Source organism: Antennarius striatus, chromosome 6, assembly GCF_040054535.1.
Source record: "Antennarius striatus isolate MH-2024 chromosome 6, ASM4005453v1, whole genome shotgun sequence".
Classification (NCBI taxonomy): Eukaryota; Metazoa; Chordata; class Actinopteri; order Lophiiformes; family Antennariidae; genus Antennarius; species Antennarius striatus.
Window position 1 is genome coordinate 3185285 of NC_090781.1, and position 19037 is coordinate 3204321.

General features: G+C 42.1%; 1 protein-coding gene across 3 annotated transcripts; it reads right to left on the reverse strand.

Moving 5' to 3' along the window:
- Positions 1 to 1156: 1156 nt before the first annotated feature.
- Positions 1157 to 16500, reverse strand: LOC137597210 (ATP-binding cassette sub-family G member 4-like). Of its 3 annotated transcripts, XR_011035628.1 has the most exons (16): positions 16393 to 16500; positions 11566 to 11828; positions 10428 to 10545; positions 10027 to 10159; positions 9760 to 9810; positions 9157 to 9302; positions 8703 to 8826; positions 8461 to 8575; positions 8227 to 8369; positions 5773 to 5871; positions 5287 to 5455; positions 5070 to 5170; positions 4458 to 4616; positions 4251 to 4369; positions 2367 to 3536; positions 1157 to 2267 (listed from the first exon to the last, which is right to left on the reverse strand). XR_011035628.1 is itself a non-coding variant. In XM_068318211.1 (15 exons), exons 2-15 carry the CDS (start codon positions 11813 to 11815, stop codon positions 3311 to 3313), a joined length of 1953 nt encoding a protein of 650 aa, XP_068174312.1. In that variant the 5' UTR covers positions 11816 to 11828; positions 16393 to 16500; the 3' UTR covers positions 1157 to 3310. The 3 variants fall into 3 exon arrangements, 2 of the variants coding, with proteins under 2 accessions (XP_068174312.1, XP_068174313.1); XM_068318211.1 differs by having other exon boundaries at positions 1157 to 3536; XM_068318212.1 differs by lacking the exons at positions 5070 to 5170; positions 5287 to 5455 and having other exon boundaries at positions 1157 to 3536.
- Positions 16501 to 19037: the final 2537 nt, after the last annotated feature.

Sequence of the window (19037 nt, forward strand, 5' to 3'; positions counted from 1 at the left end):
CTGATCTTTTGGATTCTGATTTGTACATATATATATGGTCTAAGATCAGAATCTGATTCCTGCTCATTGCCATAGTGATGGCAGGTTGAGCATTTTAAGCTATGACAAGGGGAACATCTGCAGTTGAAGTTTTTGATGGGGAAGCTGATATTTAGTGTCATTTGAGGTCCAAAGAGATGTTATTAGGAAGCAGAACGAGTCCACAGGGTTGACAGAGTGGAATGGGCGGAGTTGGTTGCCATTGCCATTGGAAAGACTATAGTTATAGGGTTAGGCCATGAGTCTAATCCAGGCTTCTCCTCAGCCCAGCTGCCCAAAAGCTGGAGCTGAGGCAGAGATGCTGCTCAGGTCTACAGCTTTACCATAATTATTCTACACTCTACTCTTAAATATCACAATATTTTTTGAAGAAAGACCAAACAAAAGCCAACTGTATTCATGATCTAAGACTGCTATCAGATAAGTGAGACTCACCAGCCTTTCTTCCTCTAAATCGTCCCTGCTGGTGCCTCACAGCAGCACGGTGGCGCACTGGTTAGCGCTGCTGCCTCACAACACGGCAGACCTGGGTTCGAGTCCCGCTTTGTGCGGAGTTCGCATGCTCTCCCAGTGTCTGCGTGGGTTCTCTCCGGGTTCTCCGGCTTCCTCCCACCTCCAAAAGAATGCGCTTCAGGTTGATTGGCTGTTCCAAATTGCCCGTAGAAATGAGTGTGTGTGTGTGTGTGTGTGTATGGTTGTATGTCTTTGTGTGTGGCTCCATGGTGCACTGGTGTCGTGCCCGGAGTGTTCCCCGCCTCATGCCCTATGCCGCCGAGATAGGCTCCAGCTCCCTGTGACCTGCTGTGGCGGATACAGCGGTGGTAATCTGAAAATGACTGACTGACTGGTGCCTCACAGGCCTGAAACAGAAGCAGGGTCTGGTTAGGAATAAGACATGAATGTGAATGAACCTGTGGTTTTATCTGATCACTGGGATAGAACCATACACCCCAAATTAATCATCGATTGAGGATTGAGCTTTCAGTGTCCACACACACACACTAGCTTGTCGTAGGGCAAAGAGTACTGATGACGGTACCTGGTAGTACAGATAGGAAACAGGTTTCCACTCAATACAGAAAAATTCTGAGATCATGAAATCAATAAATTAGATCAGGGTTTATTCGGATGTGAGACACTTTATGTCGCTGTAAAGTACAGCTCAGTGAGAATGTTAAAAAATGAATGAATGAACAAGTGGACGGGCTAAAACCCTCTCAAACCAACAACAACAGACAGATTGGCAGTACATTGCAAATATAGTACATATATAATGTTCCCTCTGCCCTTGTGATGTGAAGTCCAGAGGCGTACCGGTATATTTATACATTTTTGTGAAAGTACTGCAAATAAAACGAGAAGTAGCACCAAACATAGTGTAGCACATTGAGTCCTTACAGTACTGTTGTCATCTATGGAGGGTTTGTCCCTGACAGCGTTACCTGAACCAATGGATGCAAAAAAAAAAACCCAGAAAAAATCTAAAATTAGACCTGGAACAAAATATTGATGAGACGAAAAAGCTACTTTCCCCAACCTTTTAGGTTGAGTGACCAATCATCAGTGTCTTTAGTCCACTGAAGCAAAATATGAAGGAAGGACATTTATTCCAAAAAGTTATCGGCATTAATTAAGGCAAACATACTTCTGTCTATTTGAGAGTCATTAACATTCTCCTCCCTGCTGCACCGTCAGCTCCCAGGAAAGCAGAGACACCTGGAGAAGCAGTACTTTCCTCCACCTTGCAACTTCTTTAAATTGTTGCTGGGTGCTTAGTGTCCACACGAATCCACTCTGCTTCCCTTAAAAAAAAGGATTTTCCTTAAATTCTCAATGCTTTGTCCCAGCGAACAGGGCTACAGTACATTGATGGACATCCTGCGTGTGACCACTATGCATACACACTGTAGGTATAGATTTGGTATGTGCATCATAGAAAATATAATATTGTACATCATAAAATAATTAAAGCTGAACAAGTTTTATCCTCACTAAGATTTTGAGATTTTAGGTTATACCATGGAAGTACAAAAAATAACAAAAGTCAGTGGACAATCATGATGAATTTACAACTATCAACACATCAAAAAGGAATCTAGCTCAAACAACATTTGGATTTCATTCAGTAAAAGCCTATCATTAGGGACTCCAAGTTGTCACCACCAATCAGCCATCACTTCTGACAGGTGAGGGGAATAATGGTGGTCTTGTTACTGTGGCACCCATCACTGGTTGATCGTTGATGTGTTGGAAGTGAAAAAAAGTCAGAATCAGGAGCTGAGTGACAACAAGAATCATATTGTGATGTCTATATGACTTGTCCAGACCTGTTTAGGTTTTCCTGGTCTGCAGAGTGGTCTAAAGAAGGATGACCACTGAACCAGTGACACGATGCTCAATGGAGTGAAGGCTGGCCCAAGTTGTTCATCCAACAGAACGACTACTGCATGATAAACGCAATGATACACGTAATGCTTGTTCTAATAGACAAGTGTCATAACACAGAGCATCACAGTTTGCTGCATATGGACCAATCAGAATGGACATACTGACCAGTGTCAGTATGGGCATTCATGGTGTGCCCCAAAATGAGCAACTTATACGGGGGACGATGCATTGGTCATGGCACCTCAGCAGGTGAACTGGCACCTCTCCACTGCCAGTTCACACTCTAAAATTTTTTGCCCAACATGGGTCTTTAGCCGGCCACCCTCTGGGCCCCAGCCCACGACTTGGTGGACTGAGCTGCTGCACCTACACCTACATCAGCAGGTGAGCATCAGAACTGGACCACAGAACAAAGTGAAGGAATGATTTGAAGAACAAGTTTGAGTCATTTTATCTCCAGATTTCACACAGCCCAGGTGTGAATATTTGTCCACTGTTTATTGTCAATTCAAGAATGAATGAACTTTTAGTTTTACTGGATGGGTATGTTCTGTCTTACTGATCATCTGAACAGAATAAAGTCTGCCTTGTTTTGGTCTTGCTGTAATATGAATAGTACACTATCAGCTGCTGATTGAGGTTCCATGCCCCCTTCCTCCAGTCACATGCTCACATGTTCTGATGTCTGAGCTAAAACAGGTACATGTTGGTTCAGGAGATGATTGGTCACTTCTCTGTATTATCAGTCACTGGCATCCACAGTGGGACATATCAGAATTAGCTTAGCCCCTTGAGCAGCAAAATATGAAATGAAACACAGTTCCACATGACAAAAGAGTCCAGATCTGGAACGCCATCAGGAACGAGATGAGGTAACAGAAAACTACCTCTCAGATTTGACCTTGTAGCGGAGGATGACATAAGTGGCCAGCCGTAAGATGATGAAGAAAACCCCCAGAACAGAGAAATCTATGTAGAGCTTTGCATCCTCTACATCCAACAACTGCAGAACCTCTTCAGGCTGCTGGAACTTACACACCTTCGCCGGACACTCCAGCTCTGAACGGTTCATCCCATAGATGGACAAGATCACCCCTTCAAAGCCATACCTGTGGGAAAAGTGCAAAACAATCAATCAATCAATCAATCAATCAATCAATCAATCAATCAATCAATCAATCAATCAAACAAACTTTACCTTTTAGGTTTAGGGTTAGGTTAGGTTAGGTTATAGTTAGGATTGATCTTCGGATTAAGGTTTGAGGTTTGGTAAAATGAAAAATGTCGTTCATTAATAGGGAATACAAAGTGCACTGGCACATGGGGCCAGGGTTAGGGTTAAAATACCATTTAAAATGGTATTTTAAATGGTATTTTAAAATACCATTTAAAAAAAACAACAGCATAAAATAATTTAAACCAATTAAGATCAATTAAAATTGGGAGGGGGAGAAGAAAAGTTAGAGAAATTAGGAAAACGTGGGGGAAACAAGGATCAAATGGATATTATAGTTTAGAAAATACTTTTATAGAAAGAAAAGAGGGGAGGAAAGAGCTGGTTAAAATAATGTAATAAAATAATGGTCATGGTTAGGATGAAGGTTAGGATTAAATTTAGGGGTTAGGATTAGGGGTTGGGGTTACTGTTGAGGTTGGGGTTAAGGTTAGGGTTAGGGGTTGGGATTAGGGTTACGGTTAAATTCATGTTTCTGCCGTGTCGAAAGCATCAGGTTTAGGGTTACAAATTAAAATCTATAAAGGGGAGATACAAATGACCACATTTGGTGTACATGTTGTTGACTGCCATAACAACTAGTTCTCACCTGACATAAGACATGTAGGAGCTCCACTGCAGGTACTTGGGGATCGTATCAAAGTTGACAAAGAAGCCAGAGAACAACAGGACGGGGATGGCTGTGACAGGTCCCACAAAAGTCGCCACCTCGATGGGGATGAAGAGGACATCTTCAGTTTCAAATGTGTAATACGAGCACATAAAAGTTGTATATACCATCGCCAACCTGCAGTACCTGCGGTGAAGTGGAAGCAGCTCCAACCAGCAGGCCCAGGGACTGGGCTACCAGGGCGGTGCATGTGGACAAGGCTATGAAGAGTAAGTAGCGTCCGGCCTCAGGAGGCTGCTCTGTCATCCAGTACACGATGCTGCAGTACATGATGGGGCATATCACCTGAAATAACCTCAGAATTAACCACTACGTGAAAAAAGGGTCATAACACAAACAGATTAAATAAAATTAATGTGGTACTGCTGCTGTATGCGAGTCCTCCTCTGTCCTAGTGTTACATTAATATTATACTATAAAGCCGTGATTCCATCATGTTGGTCAAAGCCAGCTCTGAACGTTGTGATCTGCTTGTTAAATTTGTGATTATACTTTGAGCAGAGCTTCAAGCTCTCCTGCAATTAGGTTGGACCATACCAACATGTAGATCATTCAGAGTATAAACCCTGAGACAAGCTGACTTTTTTCACAAACCGACTGAAGAATCTCAAAAATATGACACTGCAATGGCACTGGAGGCATAGCATGATGTGCTTTTGATTTAATAGATTATCAGATCTACTGCACCATCCAGTTAGACCTGGGCTCCAGAGAGCTGCGCTTGTCCCACTGGCTCACCTGGAATGGGATGTCAGCCATTGTCTTGGCCAGGTAGTAGGCCTTCAAGCTATACCAGTAGTTCAGATGCTCCCGCAGGAACACCGACATCTCCAGAGGGACTAGCAGATGCATGAAGTAAAAGCACATACAGTACGTGTGAAAATCACTTCACCAGAAACAGGATGGTGAATGTTTGTTAGGACAGAAACAGAAAACAGTTCTGCATCCGACTCACAGGTTAACACAGTTGGCATGAGCGCTCCAAACATGATGAACAGCATAGAGAAGAAGAGGAACCCAGTGTTGTTAAAGACTTTGCTGGCATCATTACCGATGTTAAGATAAAGCAGGCCTATCAACACGCCTATGGCTACGTGGGATATCAGTCGGAGGTGGGTCAAAACCTGAATTAAAAAAAAAAAAGAGATCAGTTTTCATCTATTGTCAGCAGTTTCATATTAAAAGCAGTTTATAGCTAAAATCTATGATTTTATAACTTTTGTCTTAACCACGTGATGGAAGAAGAGCTTTTCCAATCCACAGAACTTTTGTGGAGTTTGTTTGTAGGTGATGAGGACTGGTTTAAAGCATAAAAGTCAATGACACAAGCTTCAATTTAACATGAAAGCCAGAACGCTGCTCTACTGTGCATCAAGAAACATTTTTCACTTTTACAGCCTGTCAGCAAAATTCTGCTGTGTTTTCAAACTGATTCACCCACCTGGTCTCGACAGATTGTGATGAAGGTTCTCCTGAAGAGGATGCAGAACTGTGTTAATGTGCTTGTTGCAAAGGTGTGGCTCTCAATGTGTTCGGCCTCCTGGAAAAGATGGGGTTAGAGTTTTAAGCATCGATAGGTGTGTCTATAATAAACCCAATTACAACAACATTCCTGTCTGCAATCAGCAGCTGACAAACAGGCCCAGTGCGAAAATAAAAAGTCAGGATTTGGGCTTAATTGATTATTTCCTGTCTTATTTTAAAAGCTCATTATTCCTTTGTACTGCTTTTACATGCTGTTTTTCCAAGCCTGTCTGACGTTTGTGACTGGTTTGTGACCTGTCCTGTCCTGTACCTGGTCTGCCTCTGTTGTCTAGACTGCCTCACAGAAAAAAAAAAGCTAACACATGACCGACAGTGAGGTGTGGGCTTTCTCCAGTTTGTTGCTTGCAGCCTTTGCTTCATTTGTCTTCACCGCAAAACAATGTTGTTTGATTTATATTCTTGTAATGCAGGCCTACAGTGTGCAAGCCAGTGTGAACCAAGCCTTTAGATGAGCTTTATCTAAAGAACTCCATACCGGTTGGGACATAGCCTGGGTTAAAAACATCCGCCACAGGCTCCACAGGTGAGGCTAATCGACAGAATGTCAATAGAAATTCAAATACTGTGGGTCGGAGACAAAGGAGAGGTGGACAGTGGATTCTCAGACAGACAGAAGAAAGGAAAGCCCCAAGGTCTGAAAATAGTAACTTGGAATGTGGAGACTATGGTTTGGACACATCCTGAAGAGAGATTGTGAGTACAGTAATCCCTCGCGAATTCGCGCTTCAAGATGCCCGGCTTTACCTCATTGTGGATTTTTAGCACGTAGTCACGTGATACTGTACGCGCATTCTATTAGCTGACAGCATCCGAAAGTGCCCTGCATTCCAAGACTCACAGAACTCAGCGCACTTCCATGTATTAAAGAAAAACGTAAAAGTGCTTTAAACAATCTATGAGAGTGTGGGTCAACAGTCCAGAGCAATGGAGAGTGTGGAAAAGAGGTGAAGACGCGTGTCCAGGCAGGATGGAACGGGTGGAGGAAAGTGTCAGGTGTGATGTGTGATAGAAGAGTTTCAGCTAAAATGAAAGGAAAGGTGTACAAAACTGGTGAGAAAAGCGATGTTTGGTCTAGAGACAGTGTCACTGAGGAAAAGACAGGAGACAGAGCTGGAGGTAGCAGAGATGAAGATGCTGAGGTTCTCTCTGGGAGTGACCAGGAAGGATAGGATCAGGAATGAGTACATCAGAGGGACAGCACATGTTAGAGGTTCTGGAGATAAAGTCAGAGAGGCCAGACTGAGATGGTTTGGACATGTCCAGAGGATTGTGAATATATTGGTAGAAGGATGCTGAGTTCTGAACTGCCAGGCAGGAGGCCTAGAGGAAGACCAAAGAGGAGGTTTATGGATGTAGTGAAAGAGGACATGAAGGTAGTTGGTGTGAGAGAAGAGGATGCAGAAGACAGGGTTAGATGGAGGACACTGATTCGCTGTAGCGACCCCTGAAGGGAAGCCAAAAGGAGAAGATTATCAGTATGGGAGTGTTCATAAACATATTAAATTACCGTAAAAAATAAAATAGTTTGTTGCAATATTGTGGAATTTTGTTATTTGCGGGTGGTCCTGGAACGCATTAACTGCAAGTAACGAGGGATCACTGTATATTGGAAAAAGGGTGATGAGGATGGAGCTGCCAAGCAGGCGGGAAAGAGGAAGACCAAAGAGAAGGTGGATGGATGTAGTGAGGAAGACATGAGGGCAGTTGGTGCTAGAGTGGAGCATGCAGAAGACGTACAGAAGTTCAGTGGTGAATCCTCTCACTGCCTCAAGAAGGAGACAAAAGCTCTGAGCAGCAGCAGCACAACTGTACAGTTACATAGTTTCACATTTTCACTTTGGGTTTTAGTTAAGGAGTCTTAATCATTTGCTGTTTCATCTTGACATGTGGGTGGATCTACATTTTTCAACACCAATACAGTAATTGTTGCTATGGAGAAGAGGCTTCAGAATATTTAGAGAACTTCATGCAGCAGCGCATGTTGCCTTTTTTGCTTCCACCTACCATGAGCAGCGCGAGTACCAGAAGCAGCTATGTGCTAACAGTGATAAATGTAACATGTAAGGCTAAGCTGCTAACTGCTAACTAGTGGCTTCGTGGAGTCCCCCCAACCGGTTGTCTGTTTGGTAATCAGTCTTGCGGCGCTTACATGTCAAGTGGGAATCAATCCCACAGCTCTCCCAGCCGTCAGTGGCTGGTTGTCAAACACCTCAGAAGAAACATTAAAAAAAACTCCAGGAATAGATGACATCCAACCAAGAATGAGTTTGCCACATGACCCTTCATGAAACCCCGCTGAGCGTTGAAACGCTGGTCTGGACTGCAGGGCAGCAGTGCGTCACCTGCGTACCAGAGGACACTTTGTGGTGCAGACTGATGGGCCATTGTTTTCACTTTGGTTCTTCTTCTCTTCTAAAGCACACATCCCACCGTGGACGGCCTCAAACAGCATCGGGTTCAGGTCTCCATACTCTCCTGATGCCACCTCGATGACTGAACCAGAGGCAAACAGACACATAAACAAGTGGATTCACATCATCCTCAGCAACCGTAAGATACATAACTGAACGTGAAGTGGACGTACTGAAGTCTGCAGGGTTGTGGTAGGTGGGACAATAGAGGCCCAGAGTCTTTAGGTAGGGGATGAGGTAAGGAACTGTACCTTTGTAGATGCACTGTCCCTGACTGAGAATATAAAGCTGTAGAGAAACATGATTACTCAATATAAATAACATTCAAAGACTTCGGACTAATTGACATCATCACTTCTCATAACTCCAGAATTACTATAAACCATCACACAGTGGCCGATCAGTGGGTAGGTACCTTGTCAAACATCTCAAACAGCTTGGCACTGGGCTGGTGGATGGTGCAGATGATGGTTCGTCCCCCCAGCGCTAGGGATCGCATCAGGGAGACCACTTGGTAGCATGACACACTGTCTAAACCGCTTACAGAAGGAGGGAGAGAATGAAGTAGATCATCTGAAGAGGAGACATTTGAACTGACTGCTGCTTCAGTCAATGGGGGGAGGGTGCAGGATGCCCTTCACATTGTTTTCAGTGTGTGTTCTGTTGATTTCATGCTTCAAGTTTCAAGTTTCATGAAACCAACAGAAAGCGTCATAATAATTTGAAATGATCTCTGTGTGTTTACCTGGATCGGTGAAGTGCTGACCGATCAAAATGATTCAGTCTAATGTCAGATATTCATGAATCCACCTTTTAATCTATATTTGGTATCACTTCTGATCAACATGATGAGCATGTCGACTGTTTACCTGGTGGGCTCATCAAAGAACATGACTGGGGGGTTGTTGACTAGCTCCAGGGCGATGGCGAGCCGTTTACACTGACCGCCTGACAGGGAGCCGGTACGGGTGTGAGCACAGTCAAGGAGCCCTAAAGCCGTCAGAATCTCATTCACCTGGACAAGAGAGGACAAGTCCAGAGCCGTGAGGGTTTTTCAGACTGAACCATGGTTTATGACTCACTGGTGCTGATACTTTGTTAATCCCACCAGGGTCAGCTCTTTTTCTGCATCCCACCATCCCTGAGGTTCAGAAGGTGGGCATTTCTGCATGTTAACTTGGGTTAAGCATCTTGATCAAGGACACATCGGCATATGGGGAACTGGTGGTCAAAGCAGTAACTTCTTTTGAATTGAGCATCCATAAAAAAATCAATTTCAAAGCCCCTGGGGGGGTCAAGAGCTTTAGCACAAAGTGATAGAAAGGAGAACAGTAAAGACTTACAACAAAGGTCCCATGATGACTGTGATAACATGGTACTGTATAAATACTGTACATCAGACCTCTCCCAGTGGAACCCTAGCTATTACTGTTTTTATCTTTAATTTAAGCTAAAAAAAAAGTTAAACTCACCAGTTTTTTCTTCACATCCATAGATTCATTCAGCTTTAGGTTGGCTGAAACCTGTGAGAAGAAAATTTCTATCTGATAATTTTGTAAAGCAACAGGTATTTGATGACTGTACAGAGAGAGTGGATGGATAGCAGTCTCAGGTAAGACTGTCCAAAGTATTTAGCCATCACCCTTTTCTGTACAAGTTCAGTCATTAATAAAAATCCACAAATAAAGACACATTTTAATTGAATAAAAACTTTACTTTCTGTGCCAGTAAAAGCTCACCATCATGGCCTCCCGTGCTGTGAGGTGTGGTAGCAGCATGTCTTCCTGCATGATGTAGCAGGACATTTTCCTGAATGTCCGTAGGTCCCTGGGTTTCCCATTTACCAAGATCTGACCCTTCTTCCCTGTTTCCCTGAGTAGCAGGAAGAATGAGCACACATAATGGGCAGTTGAATGGGCTGCTCAGACCGAATGATTGGCAGACAGTGAGTATGCAAAGTATAAACCACACAATATACATGATTTGTGTACATGTGTAAACAAGTCATGTATATTCTGTAATATCTGTGAACGAAATCTGCCTTTGTAGGTCTGTCCATGAAACAACCAGTGTTTCTCATAATTGAGGGCTAAACCTTTAGTGCAACAGAAAGATAGAAAGTTAACATTTTCAGTCTCACCTGTATCCAGCCAGAATGTTCATCAAGGTGGATTTCCCGGCCCCTGAAGGCCCCATAATTCCTATCAGCTCTCGACTCAAGAACCGCCCAGACAAGCACTTCAGCAAGGCTTTGAAACCTGATGACATCAAGCGATGCATTGGTGACTATTTTAAGTAACACCCAGCCTGTGTTCCTAATCTATTTAGCAATGAAAAAGTTAGATGGAAAGACATTCCTGGTTGCATTTCTGTTCAGGTCCTCACTAAAGTTGATAGTCATTTGCAGAGCCAATGCCCCCATCCTTTCACCACAATGGGCGGAGGTTGTGACAGTGTTCAATGCACTTTTAATGCACGCAGTCCTACAAGTAAACTAACAGACTGACCAACAAATAAACCAAAGAATATTGTTAAAAGGAGGTAATTAAATGTAAAAAAAACAAGAGGTAATTAAATGTAATGTAATTCAAAGTACATGACTGAGATGATTATAATACAATAAATGCTGTTTAATCTGTAGAAACATTTTATTGTGGATATATGAAACAGAAAGACACTCGTTCAAAATAGTCCAAGCTGAATATTTGTCCCTAAAACTGGGCTATAAGAAATCATTTGAAAAGCCAAAAAAGGAGCAAGGACTTTCTAGGAGTTCTGGCTGAAGCCTCAGACAGGCTGTTTCAAGCTCCATGAAACCTTATGAATCATTTCATCAGAGCACAATTTCACACACACACACACACACACACACACACACACACACACACACACACACACACACACACACACACACACACACACACACACACACACACACACACACACACACACACACACACATATATATATTATTTTATTTTTTTATTTTATTTTTTTAAAACACAGAAAGCATCAGAAAACAATCTTTACAATGTCTGCAAACAGAAGAAGATTCTTGACTACTGCTCTGGTATAGGGTTAGGGTTGTATTTCAGAAAAAGTCTGAAGACTTTAAAAGGATCTTATATGTCCCTAATCCTCTTCTGTAATGACAGACAAGACAGTAAGAAAAAAAAACAGACCAAGTCCAGACTACAGCAACTCCAACAAACTGCATTTTTAAATAGGTTTGACTGAAGTTAAAAAATTAAAATATAGAATTAATGGATGTTGGTTACCTCTCCTTCTCCAGCATGGTCCCTCCTGGATGGTGTAAGACAGGTCAATGAACTCCAAGTCCACAGCTGAGCGTTTGGGTAGGTGGGAGAAATGCTGTGTCTCACTTATCTGGTTCTCAACTTTCTTCAGATGCATTTGTAAAGATGTTTCTTGAAGCTGTGGAAACTGAGGCTGGCTGTTTCCATTACACATCAAATCCTCCTCCATGGTGATACTGACAGCATCAGGTTCCAAAGCCTTATTGTCCATACTAGCTCTCAGTCTGTGGGAAGAGAAGTAGGGAAGAGCAGACTAAGGCATGGTCTACTTTCTGTGTATCTACAAACTGGCTAGTTTTTGGTATATTGCTTGAAATTAATTATTGACATAATTTATGAGCTAAAACATCTAAATCAACAGTACACAACAAGAACAACAATACAAATTAATAAAAAATCAAACTAAAAAGGACTCTTACGCATATCCTCTGGCAGACATTGATGAAAAAACACAGGTCATTAGCAACTCTCTGCAGAGATGCCAATCAGTATGTTAATATCTTGTTTATCCCAGCTGCAGAGCTGGATAGCCATCAGCTTGCAAGTTATCCTCCATTGTCAGTTCATGAGCTGTCAGTGTTGTCTCCAGATACCAATAAGAATGGCGAGTCTTTGTTCTGGGAAGATTGATCAAGCCCTTCAGGCAGCCTTCAGAAGAAGTAGGGCTTAATGTCTCGTCTCACGACTGCCCATCTCTCCCAAGGCACTAAGTTCCTCGCCCAAGAGTCACAGCCACTGAATTCTGTATTAGACTCAAACTTGGCGTGTGTCTGCCAAATTCCGTTTTCCATTATGATAAAAGTGTCCAATTCATAATGTCTAGTGTGTGGCAGAACCTTTGACTCCTGTCCATTGTCTCCAATTGGGGGGAAAACCAGCTTTCAGGTCTCTTGGTACTGTGTTTTCCTATGTAAGCAGTTTTAGTCTTGTATATCAAGAGCTAAGTGCTGCAATATCAGAGACCGACAAACAGGCAGAGGAACATTTCCTGCATGGTGCTGATGATGCAGAGACAGTGGTAACAAAGCATCATTAAGTTGTGTGTGTGTGTGTGTGTGTGTGTGTGTGTGTGTGTGTGTGTGTGCGTGTGTGTGTGTGTGTGTGTGTGAGTGTGTGTGTGTGTGTGTGTGTGTGTGTGTGTGTGTGTGTGTGTGTGTGTGTGTGTGTGTGTGTGTGTGTGTGTGATATCTCTAATATTTCCCTATCTCTGATATAGGTTTCATGCTAACCTGTCTATGACATTAGTTTGAACGGTTGTCCTCAAGATTCTAAGAGAAAAAAAAACTCCTTTATCCGCCCTTTCATGATCCTAAGGGAAATCATAACTGAGTTTTGACCACTGTCAACTAAAATCCATTTCCAATAACCTGACAGGTCTAAGAAGCAGAAATATGCAACCTCCCCTGTGATCGTGAGGTGATTAATGATCACCAAAATGGAGATACATCTAATCTTCTTTGCTCTGTGTGGACCACTGTAAAAACGGTTCCCAAGTCTGAGGTGGTACAGTAATTTGTCCTTCTTGAGACAGAAGTCTCATTTAATCGCTCATGGGGTTCTTAATCCCCTTGGGGATTATATTCAACTTTTTCTTTTCTACCCTTGATCTGGTTGGAGCCAGAGGGGGCTGGAGTCACCGGCTTGGGAAAAATCTGCAGACTCAGATACACCACCAAGCACCATGCCATAACGTATGGGAATCGACTACAGCTATAGCTGCTCTCTGAAAGGTTGCTTCCCACAAACATCTTTTACTGCCTGTAGGGAGATAAAGAAAAGTCTTGTCTGAGTGTCAAAAGGCTCCGATCATAAGGAAGCAAGGTAACTGAGGGATGGGTTTGTATCCCTGCATATCACCAGTCCACTGTTACTCCACTGCTCTTAATTAGAACGGAGGTCCAGTGAGGGCAGTGAAAAGAAACCAAGAACTCACTGACCTGGGATCATACCACCTCAGATTATCTACCGTACTTCTATCTGACTGTAAGACTTGATTCCCAAATTCAAATGGACTAAACCTCTAGCAGAATTAAACAAAGAGGTCAGGTCCAAACAGTTAAATGGACACATCAAACAGACCATACATAGCCATGCCAAATGCCTGGTTTAACTGGAATGAAGTCAGAACAAAAAACCTAATTTAATCAGTTTGTTCATATGGCTTTGTCCAGAACTGGGACTAATATGTTATGCTCCCTGGTGTATAAAAATTTAACCTACCCTTGTTGTAAGATTTAATCTAAAAGCCTATTCTACTTTTTTGGCAAAATGTGGTCAAACGTGTGATGATTGGTCCAATATTCTGTTGGGTGCACAAGTCTGTGTAGAATGTACAGAAATCCAGGTGGTGCACATGCATATAGGTCTGAAATTCCATGGAATGAATTTAGTCAAGAACGATACATCGGATGTTATCAGTTCAGGTGTTGCAGCCAAAGCTGTCCTACTATTGCATTATATACCTATTTGAACATCTAGACAACAGGTGTGTGGTCATGGTGACTGAGACTATCTCATCATTAAAGTCTGCTGTATGAGAACACCCTAGACTAGTGGATTGTAACAAGGCAGCTGAGTAGGTAGCTGATTGCACATAGTACATGCTAACTCACATCAAATGGGATCACCCAAGTGTCAACAAAGAAAAAAATCTTACAGTTTCAAGATTTCAAGACGCTTCAAAGTTCACAATCTTTGTTTCACCCATAGGTCCTCCTCAATGTCAGTGTTCATCCGGTCAACCTGACCATGATGGTGTTTCAAGCCTTCCGTTGTGTTGCACCTCACCTCTGGAACTCCCTCCGACAGGACACTCCTAATATGAACCCTCCTCATAGACTCAAATTCCTACTTCAATCTTTTCACGCCTAAAATGGCTAGATTGAGTGCATCAGTGTGATCAAATCACAGAATATGCAGGTGTCAGACTCTACAACAAAAACTGCTTCAATAATCTGTCCAATACCTGTTTTACAAACATGTAAATTATAATTTGTAGAGTAATTATAATTTCTAAATTTTTAAGATGGCGGCTTTATGCCACTTTTGTACTTACTAATGTCTGCAACTACTTTTAATTGCTGCTGTAATTGAGAATTTTCCCTTATGGGACAAAAAAAAGAATATTGTGTCTTGTCTTGTCTTGTCTTACCTTACCTCTTCTCATCTCATCTCATCTCATCTCATCTCATCTCGTCTCATCTTATCTTATCGAGTATCTCACAAAACAGAAATTATGACATTTCAGTACCTGTTAAATTATGTAATTTTGCCTGCAACAATGGACAGAATATAACTTTACATTTCTTTCTGTTGTCTTTATTTTAGAATCTTCAAATAATTAAGAGCCATATGGAGCAGTTTACTTTAATACAAGGACTGTATATGAATATGTACAGACCATTCACCTCTTTTAGGCACAGCCCAATGTTTTTAAAATATATAGTTGTATACTATATGTTAAGGATGCCTGAGAACAGTTCTTCGTGCACATGAAGGTGACCTCCAAAATAGCCATCACTGACAGACCATTTAATACAAATCTGAGGGGGAAACAAGACAAATCTGTGGGCTGAAGAACAAACACGACAACATATCAACTGGAGATGATATTTCTGTGTATAATGTTGAGTTCGTCATTTGAAGTCATATTCTTAAAAGAAGTAGACCATGTTGTCTCCAGTGTTACAGTATTACATAACTGGGATAATGGCAATGAGGACAAGTTCATATCTATTACCTGCGTTGTAAACCATGACCAATAATATGGGACACATTCCATTCTCACAGGTGTACAGAAATGAACATGCACTACATGTACTGTGTCAGCTGGAGGTAATGAGTACCTCTGAACACGGGCTGCTGTGAGGATAGCTGCAGTACAAGAATCTGTCCATGTGACATTCAGCTAATACCACAAAAGAAGAGCCATTGGTTCTACTCTACGGTTGACTACAGAAGAGGAGATGACCATACGGATGTGAAGATCAGAGCCTGGAGAGAAGGTTAGCGCCACAGTTGAGGAGGCTTCCGTAGCAACCAAAGCTAAAACCCTCCTCAGAGCTGTAGCATATGGAGTTTCCATAAACTATAATAGGACTTGACACTCAAGGAGGTGGAAAAGGAGGAGGAGGAGTAAGAGGAGGAGGTGTAGTAGTGATAAAGTGATGATTAAAGACAATACTGTCAACATCTGCTTGTTGGGTAGTGATATAAGATTTTAAAATAGTAGGAAAAACAACAGAGAATAAAGTTCAGAATTCTATTTTGCTATGAACAATATCAGTAGCTTTCAGTAACAAAAACCTTGATCGGTCATACGTGACACCTTTTTACATCTCACTGCATCAACACTGAAAAGGACACTTTTCACAATAGGGGCATGACATTTTTTGGAAAATAGGGTCTCTGTCTAATTTGAATAAGTGATGTAAAGAAATGTATTAGCAAAGAAATGATCCAGAGGAGCCGGACCTGTTATACCAAGGTCTGCCATCCATCCTAAACAGCCAACATAAATATGAATTGAATGAAGGTCCAAGTCGTTTGATGGACAGTGTCCAAACCAGCCTAAATAATGGAAATAAAAACATCTGACCAAGTGTCCTCAAAGAAAGACCCCCTGACCCCCTCAGCAGCCCACTGAGGTTGGACTCTTCTGTCACAGATCACACGACATGTAAACTAACGTCATCAGAATCTCCAACCAGAGCCCGCTGGTTTGAAACGGGACGGTCCGAATTGGGTCCCGTCCCCTCCAGGTGAAGATCGGAGGGGACACAAACGCACCTGATAGGTGACAGGAGCGAGGAGGTCTGGTTGGCTGCTGTCGGCTTCCGTGGGGTGATTCTCCGCGGCGCGTCTCCCGGCGGACTCCCTCCGGTCTGCCGCCGCTCCCGCACCGCTGCCCGCCGGGGGGTAGAGCAGAGAGGGCGGACCGGGACAGCAGGGGGGTGGCCCGGGTGTCAGCCCCGGGTGGGGGGCTGGTGTGTGTGTGTGTGTGTGTGTGTGTGTGTGTGTGTGTGTGTGTGTGTGTGTGTGTGTGTGTGTGTGTGTGTGTGTGTGTAAACCGTATGTCTATAGGCTGTTAATCCCCCAGATTTATGGTGTGTTAACCCCCGTAAAACGTGTATAAAACAAAGAATGACCATGAATAACATTGATAATAATATTTTCTCTAAGTTTTTTCAAAGTATTTTAAGTTAAAAAATTTAGATTGATTGATTGAACCATTCCTCAGGTAGGTTCATTAACAGGTGTTCATATGAGATTCAGCCATTGTCATGCAAAAACTAAGAGAGGTTTTTATTATTGTTGTTGTTGTTGTTGTTGTTGTTGTTGGTGAAGTTCGCCCTTTCCTTGTCAGAGGTGGTGGATACTAATGACGTTCAGAGATTTTAGTAATACAGTATTTGTGAGATTTAACTGCGACCTGCTAACAAACATGTTGGTCCTCAGCAGAGGTGTGGACTATGTGTAGTCAGTTTAGTCAAAGCTTTAAAGTCATTCAGACTCAAGGAAGCAGCTTTCTCTCTCTGGTCTTTATTCACAAAGGAGGGGTTAATGTGTAACCTGGTTACTTTAGAATTGTATAACTGTAAAAAAAAAACCAACTTCACCTCATTTGTGGTAACATAACTGAATGCAAACACTCAACTTACTGACATAATATTTAGATTTTTGCACACAAGACTTTTTCTTACCCATCCTCTATAGACGTCACTGTTGGAGGAAAGAAGCCATCTCCAGGCTCCTGCCATCGGGGCCCCATCACCTTTTCACACAAGGTGCTCACTGGAAAATTTGTCTCCTCGAGGACGTTGTTGGGACACAAGAGGGGGAGAGCCGGGTGTGGGTCTGTACATTGTGTGGTGTTGTTTGTCCTTTCAGGTCTGGACATGTCGAGTTCACGTATAAAAGCAGACCCAGCCTCTGAGATATGTGGCCCTCACTGACAGGTTGTGGCTTGTCACCATATCTGCACATCCGCCACACTGAGGAATTTCGTCACGGATGTGGACATGTGATGGGAACACGGACATCTCAGTTGTTTCTGCATTCTGAAGATGAGTCAAAGTAAATTAGATTAGACTTTATTACCATTGCAGATGTCTCAGGTGCAAACACCCCCCCCCCCAAAAAAAAAGCAGTCAAAAATGTGACATCATCTTCTCTTTATTGTTTTTATCTGTCTATAAAATAAATGTTTCAATTCAGCTTCATGGAAAGTCTTCATATGAAAAACTATATAAATTTCAACGTCACCAAAAAAATCAAACTATGGTGGATGATTAAAACAAGAGAAACCTCCTGTAGGACTGAGGAGGTTAAAACCAGAATAATGAACGCTGTCCTGTCTCACAATGGAAAGTACTGGATCAAGACCCAGATCCTAATCCTGATCTTGAACATCATCACAATTCAGTTGTCTCAAGAATACACTATAGGGCAGAAACTTCATGAAGCTCTATTCACTTGTTTTTTGTATAATCTTGTTTTAAAACCAACCAGCCAACCAACCACCAGCCAGCCAACCAACCAGCCAGCCAACCAAGTGAACAAAAAACCAAAGCAAACAAGGTGAACTAGTGGTTTAATGACATAAGGAGTTCTAATATCAAGCAATCAACTTATTTAGAAAGCACTTAATCTCATCAGCAGACATTTCGAAGCGTTTATTCCCCTCTTAACCTTAACACACTTCTAAAGTGAATTACTTTAGAAGTTATACACTTCCAAAGTAACCAGGTTACACATTACACACGGCAATTCAAACGCATATTTTCTCATCCAGTGTCCAGTTTGAAAGCGATATAAAGACGTGGTGACATGTTCTGCTCTCAGCCCAGTAAATATACCAGACAAACAGTGAAGTCACAAAAGCAGCGCTGTCAAGAAAAAGTTTTTATATTTCATGTGATACTAAACACACGCACACACAATCCCTCCTTTATTATTCTTTTCATTTGTCATCAGTCAATTGTTATTATGGAGGTGTTTGATGTTCATTTATCATATTTGTTTAATTATTACATTTTTAATTGTTTCCTTGAAATGTTTTTTTTTCTCTCCTTTGCTGAAAGGAATGAATGTTAACATTGTTTAATAAATCTTGTGTAATTCTTGCTCAAGACAAACATGAAACTCCCACATCTAGAGATATTCTAAGTCACTTTTAACGGTAGCTGTGATGGTGAATGGGATCCATCGGGGGTCAGAGGGACATGAAGGCAGCATCTGATCTGTGGCATCATTTAAAGACGATGATGTGAACAGCAGCTGAGTAACAATGATCACCATGAGGTTCCTCACACTTCTCTGTAATGATATAGGAAAAATCTCACGGCCTAATAGTCAGAGGAGTGAAGACCATTGTAATTCACATACGCTCAAACAAAAATTACAAAAGTATGATAAGAAGATCAACTCTCGCT

What these genes read in the sequence shown, in the direction of transcription:
- LOC137597210 (XM_068318211.1), bottom strand. Translation starts at nt 11,815, where the DNA reads ATGGACAATAAGGCTTTGGAACCTGATGCTGTCAGTATCACCATGGAG. An exon ending in GCACCACAAAGTGTCCTCTG is followed by an intron (nt 5,872 to 8,226) that starts GTACGCAGGTGA and finishes CATCTTTTCCAG; the next exon opens with GAGGCCGAACACATTGAGAG. An exon ending in TCCTACATGTCTTATGTCAG is followed by an intron (nt 3,537 to 4,250) that starts GTGAGAACTAGT and finishes CTTTTCCCACAG; the next exon opens with GTATGGCTTTGAAGGGGTGA.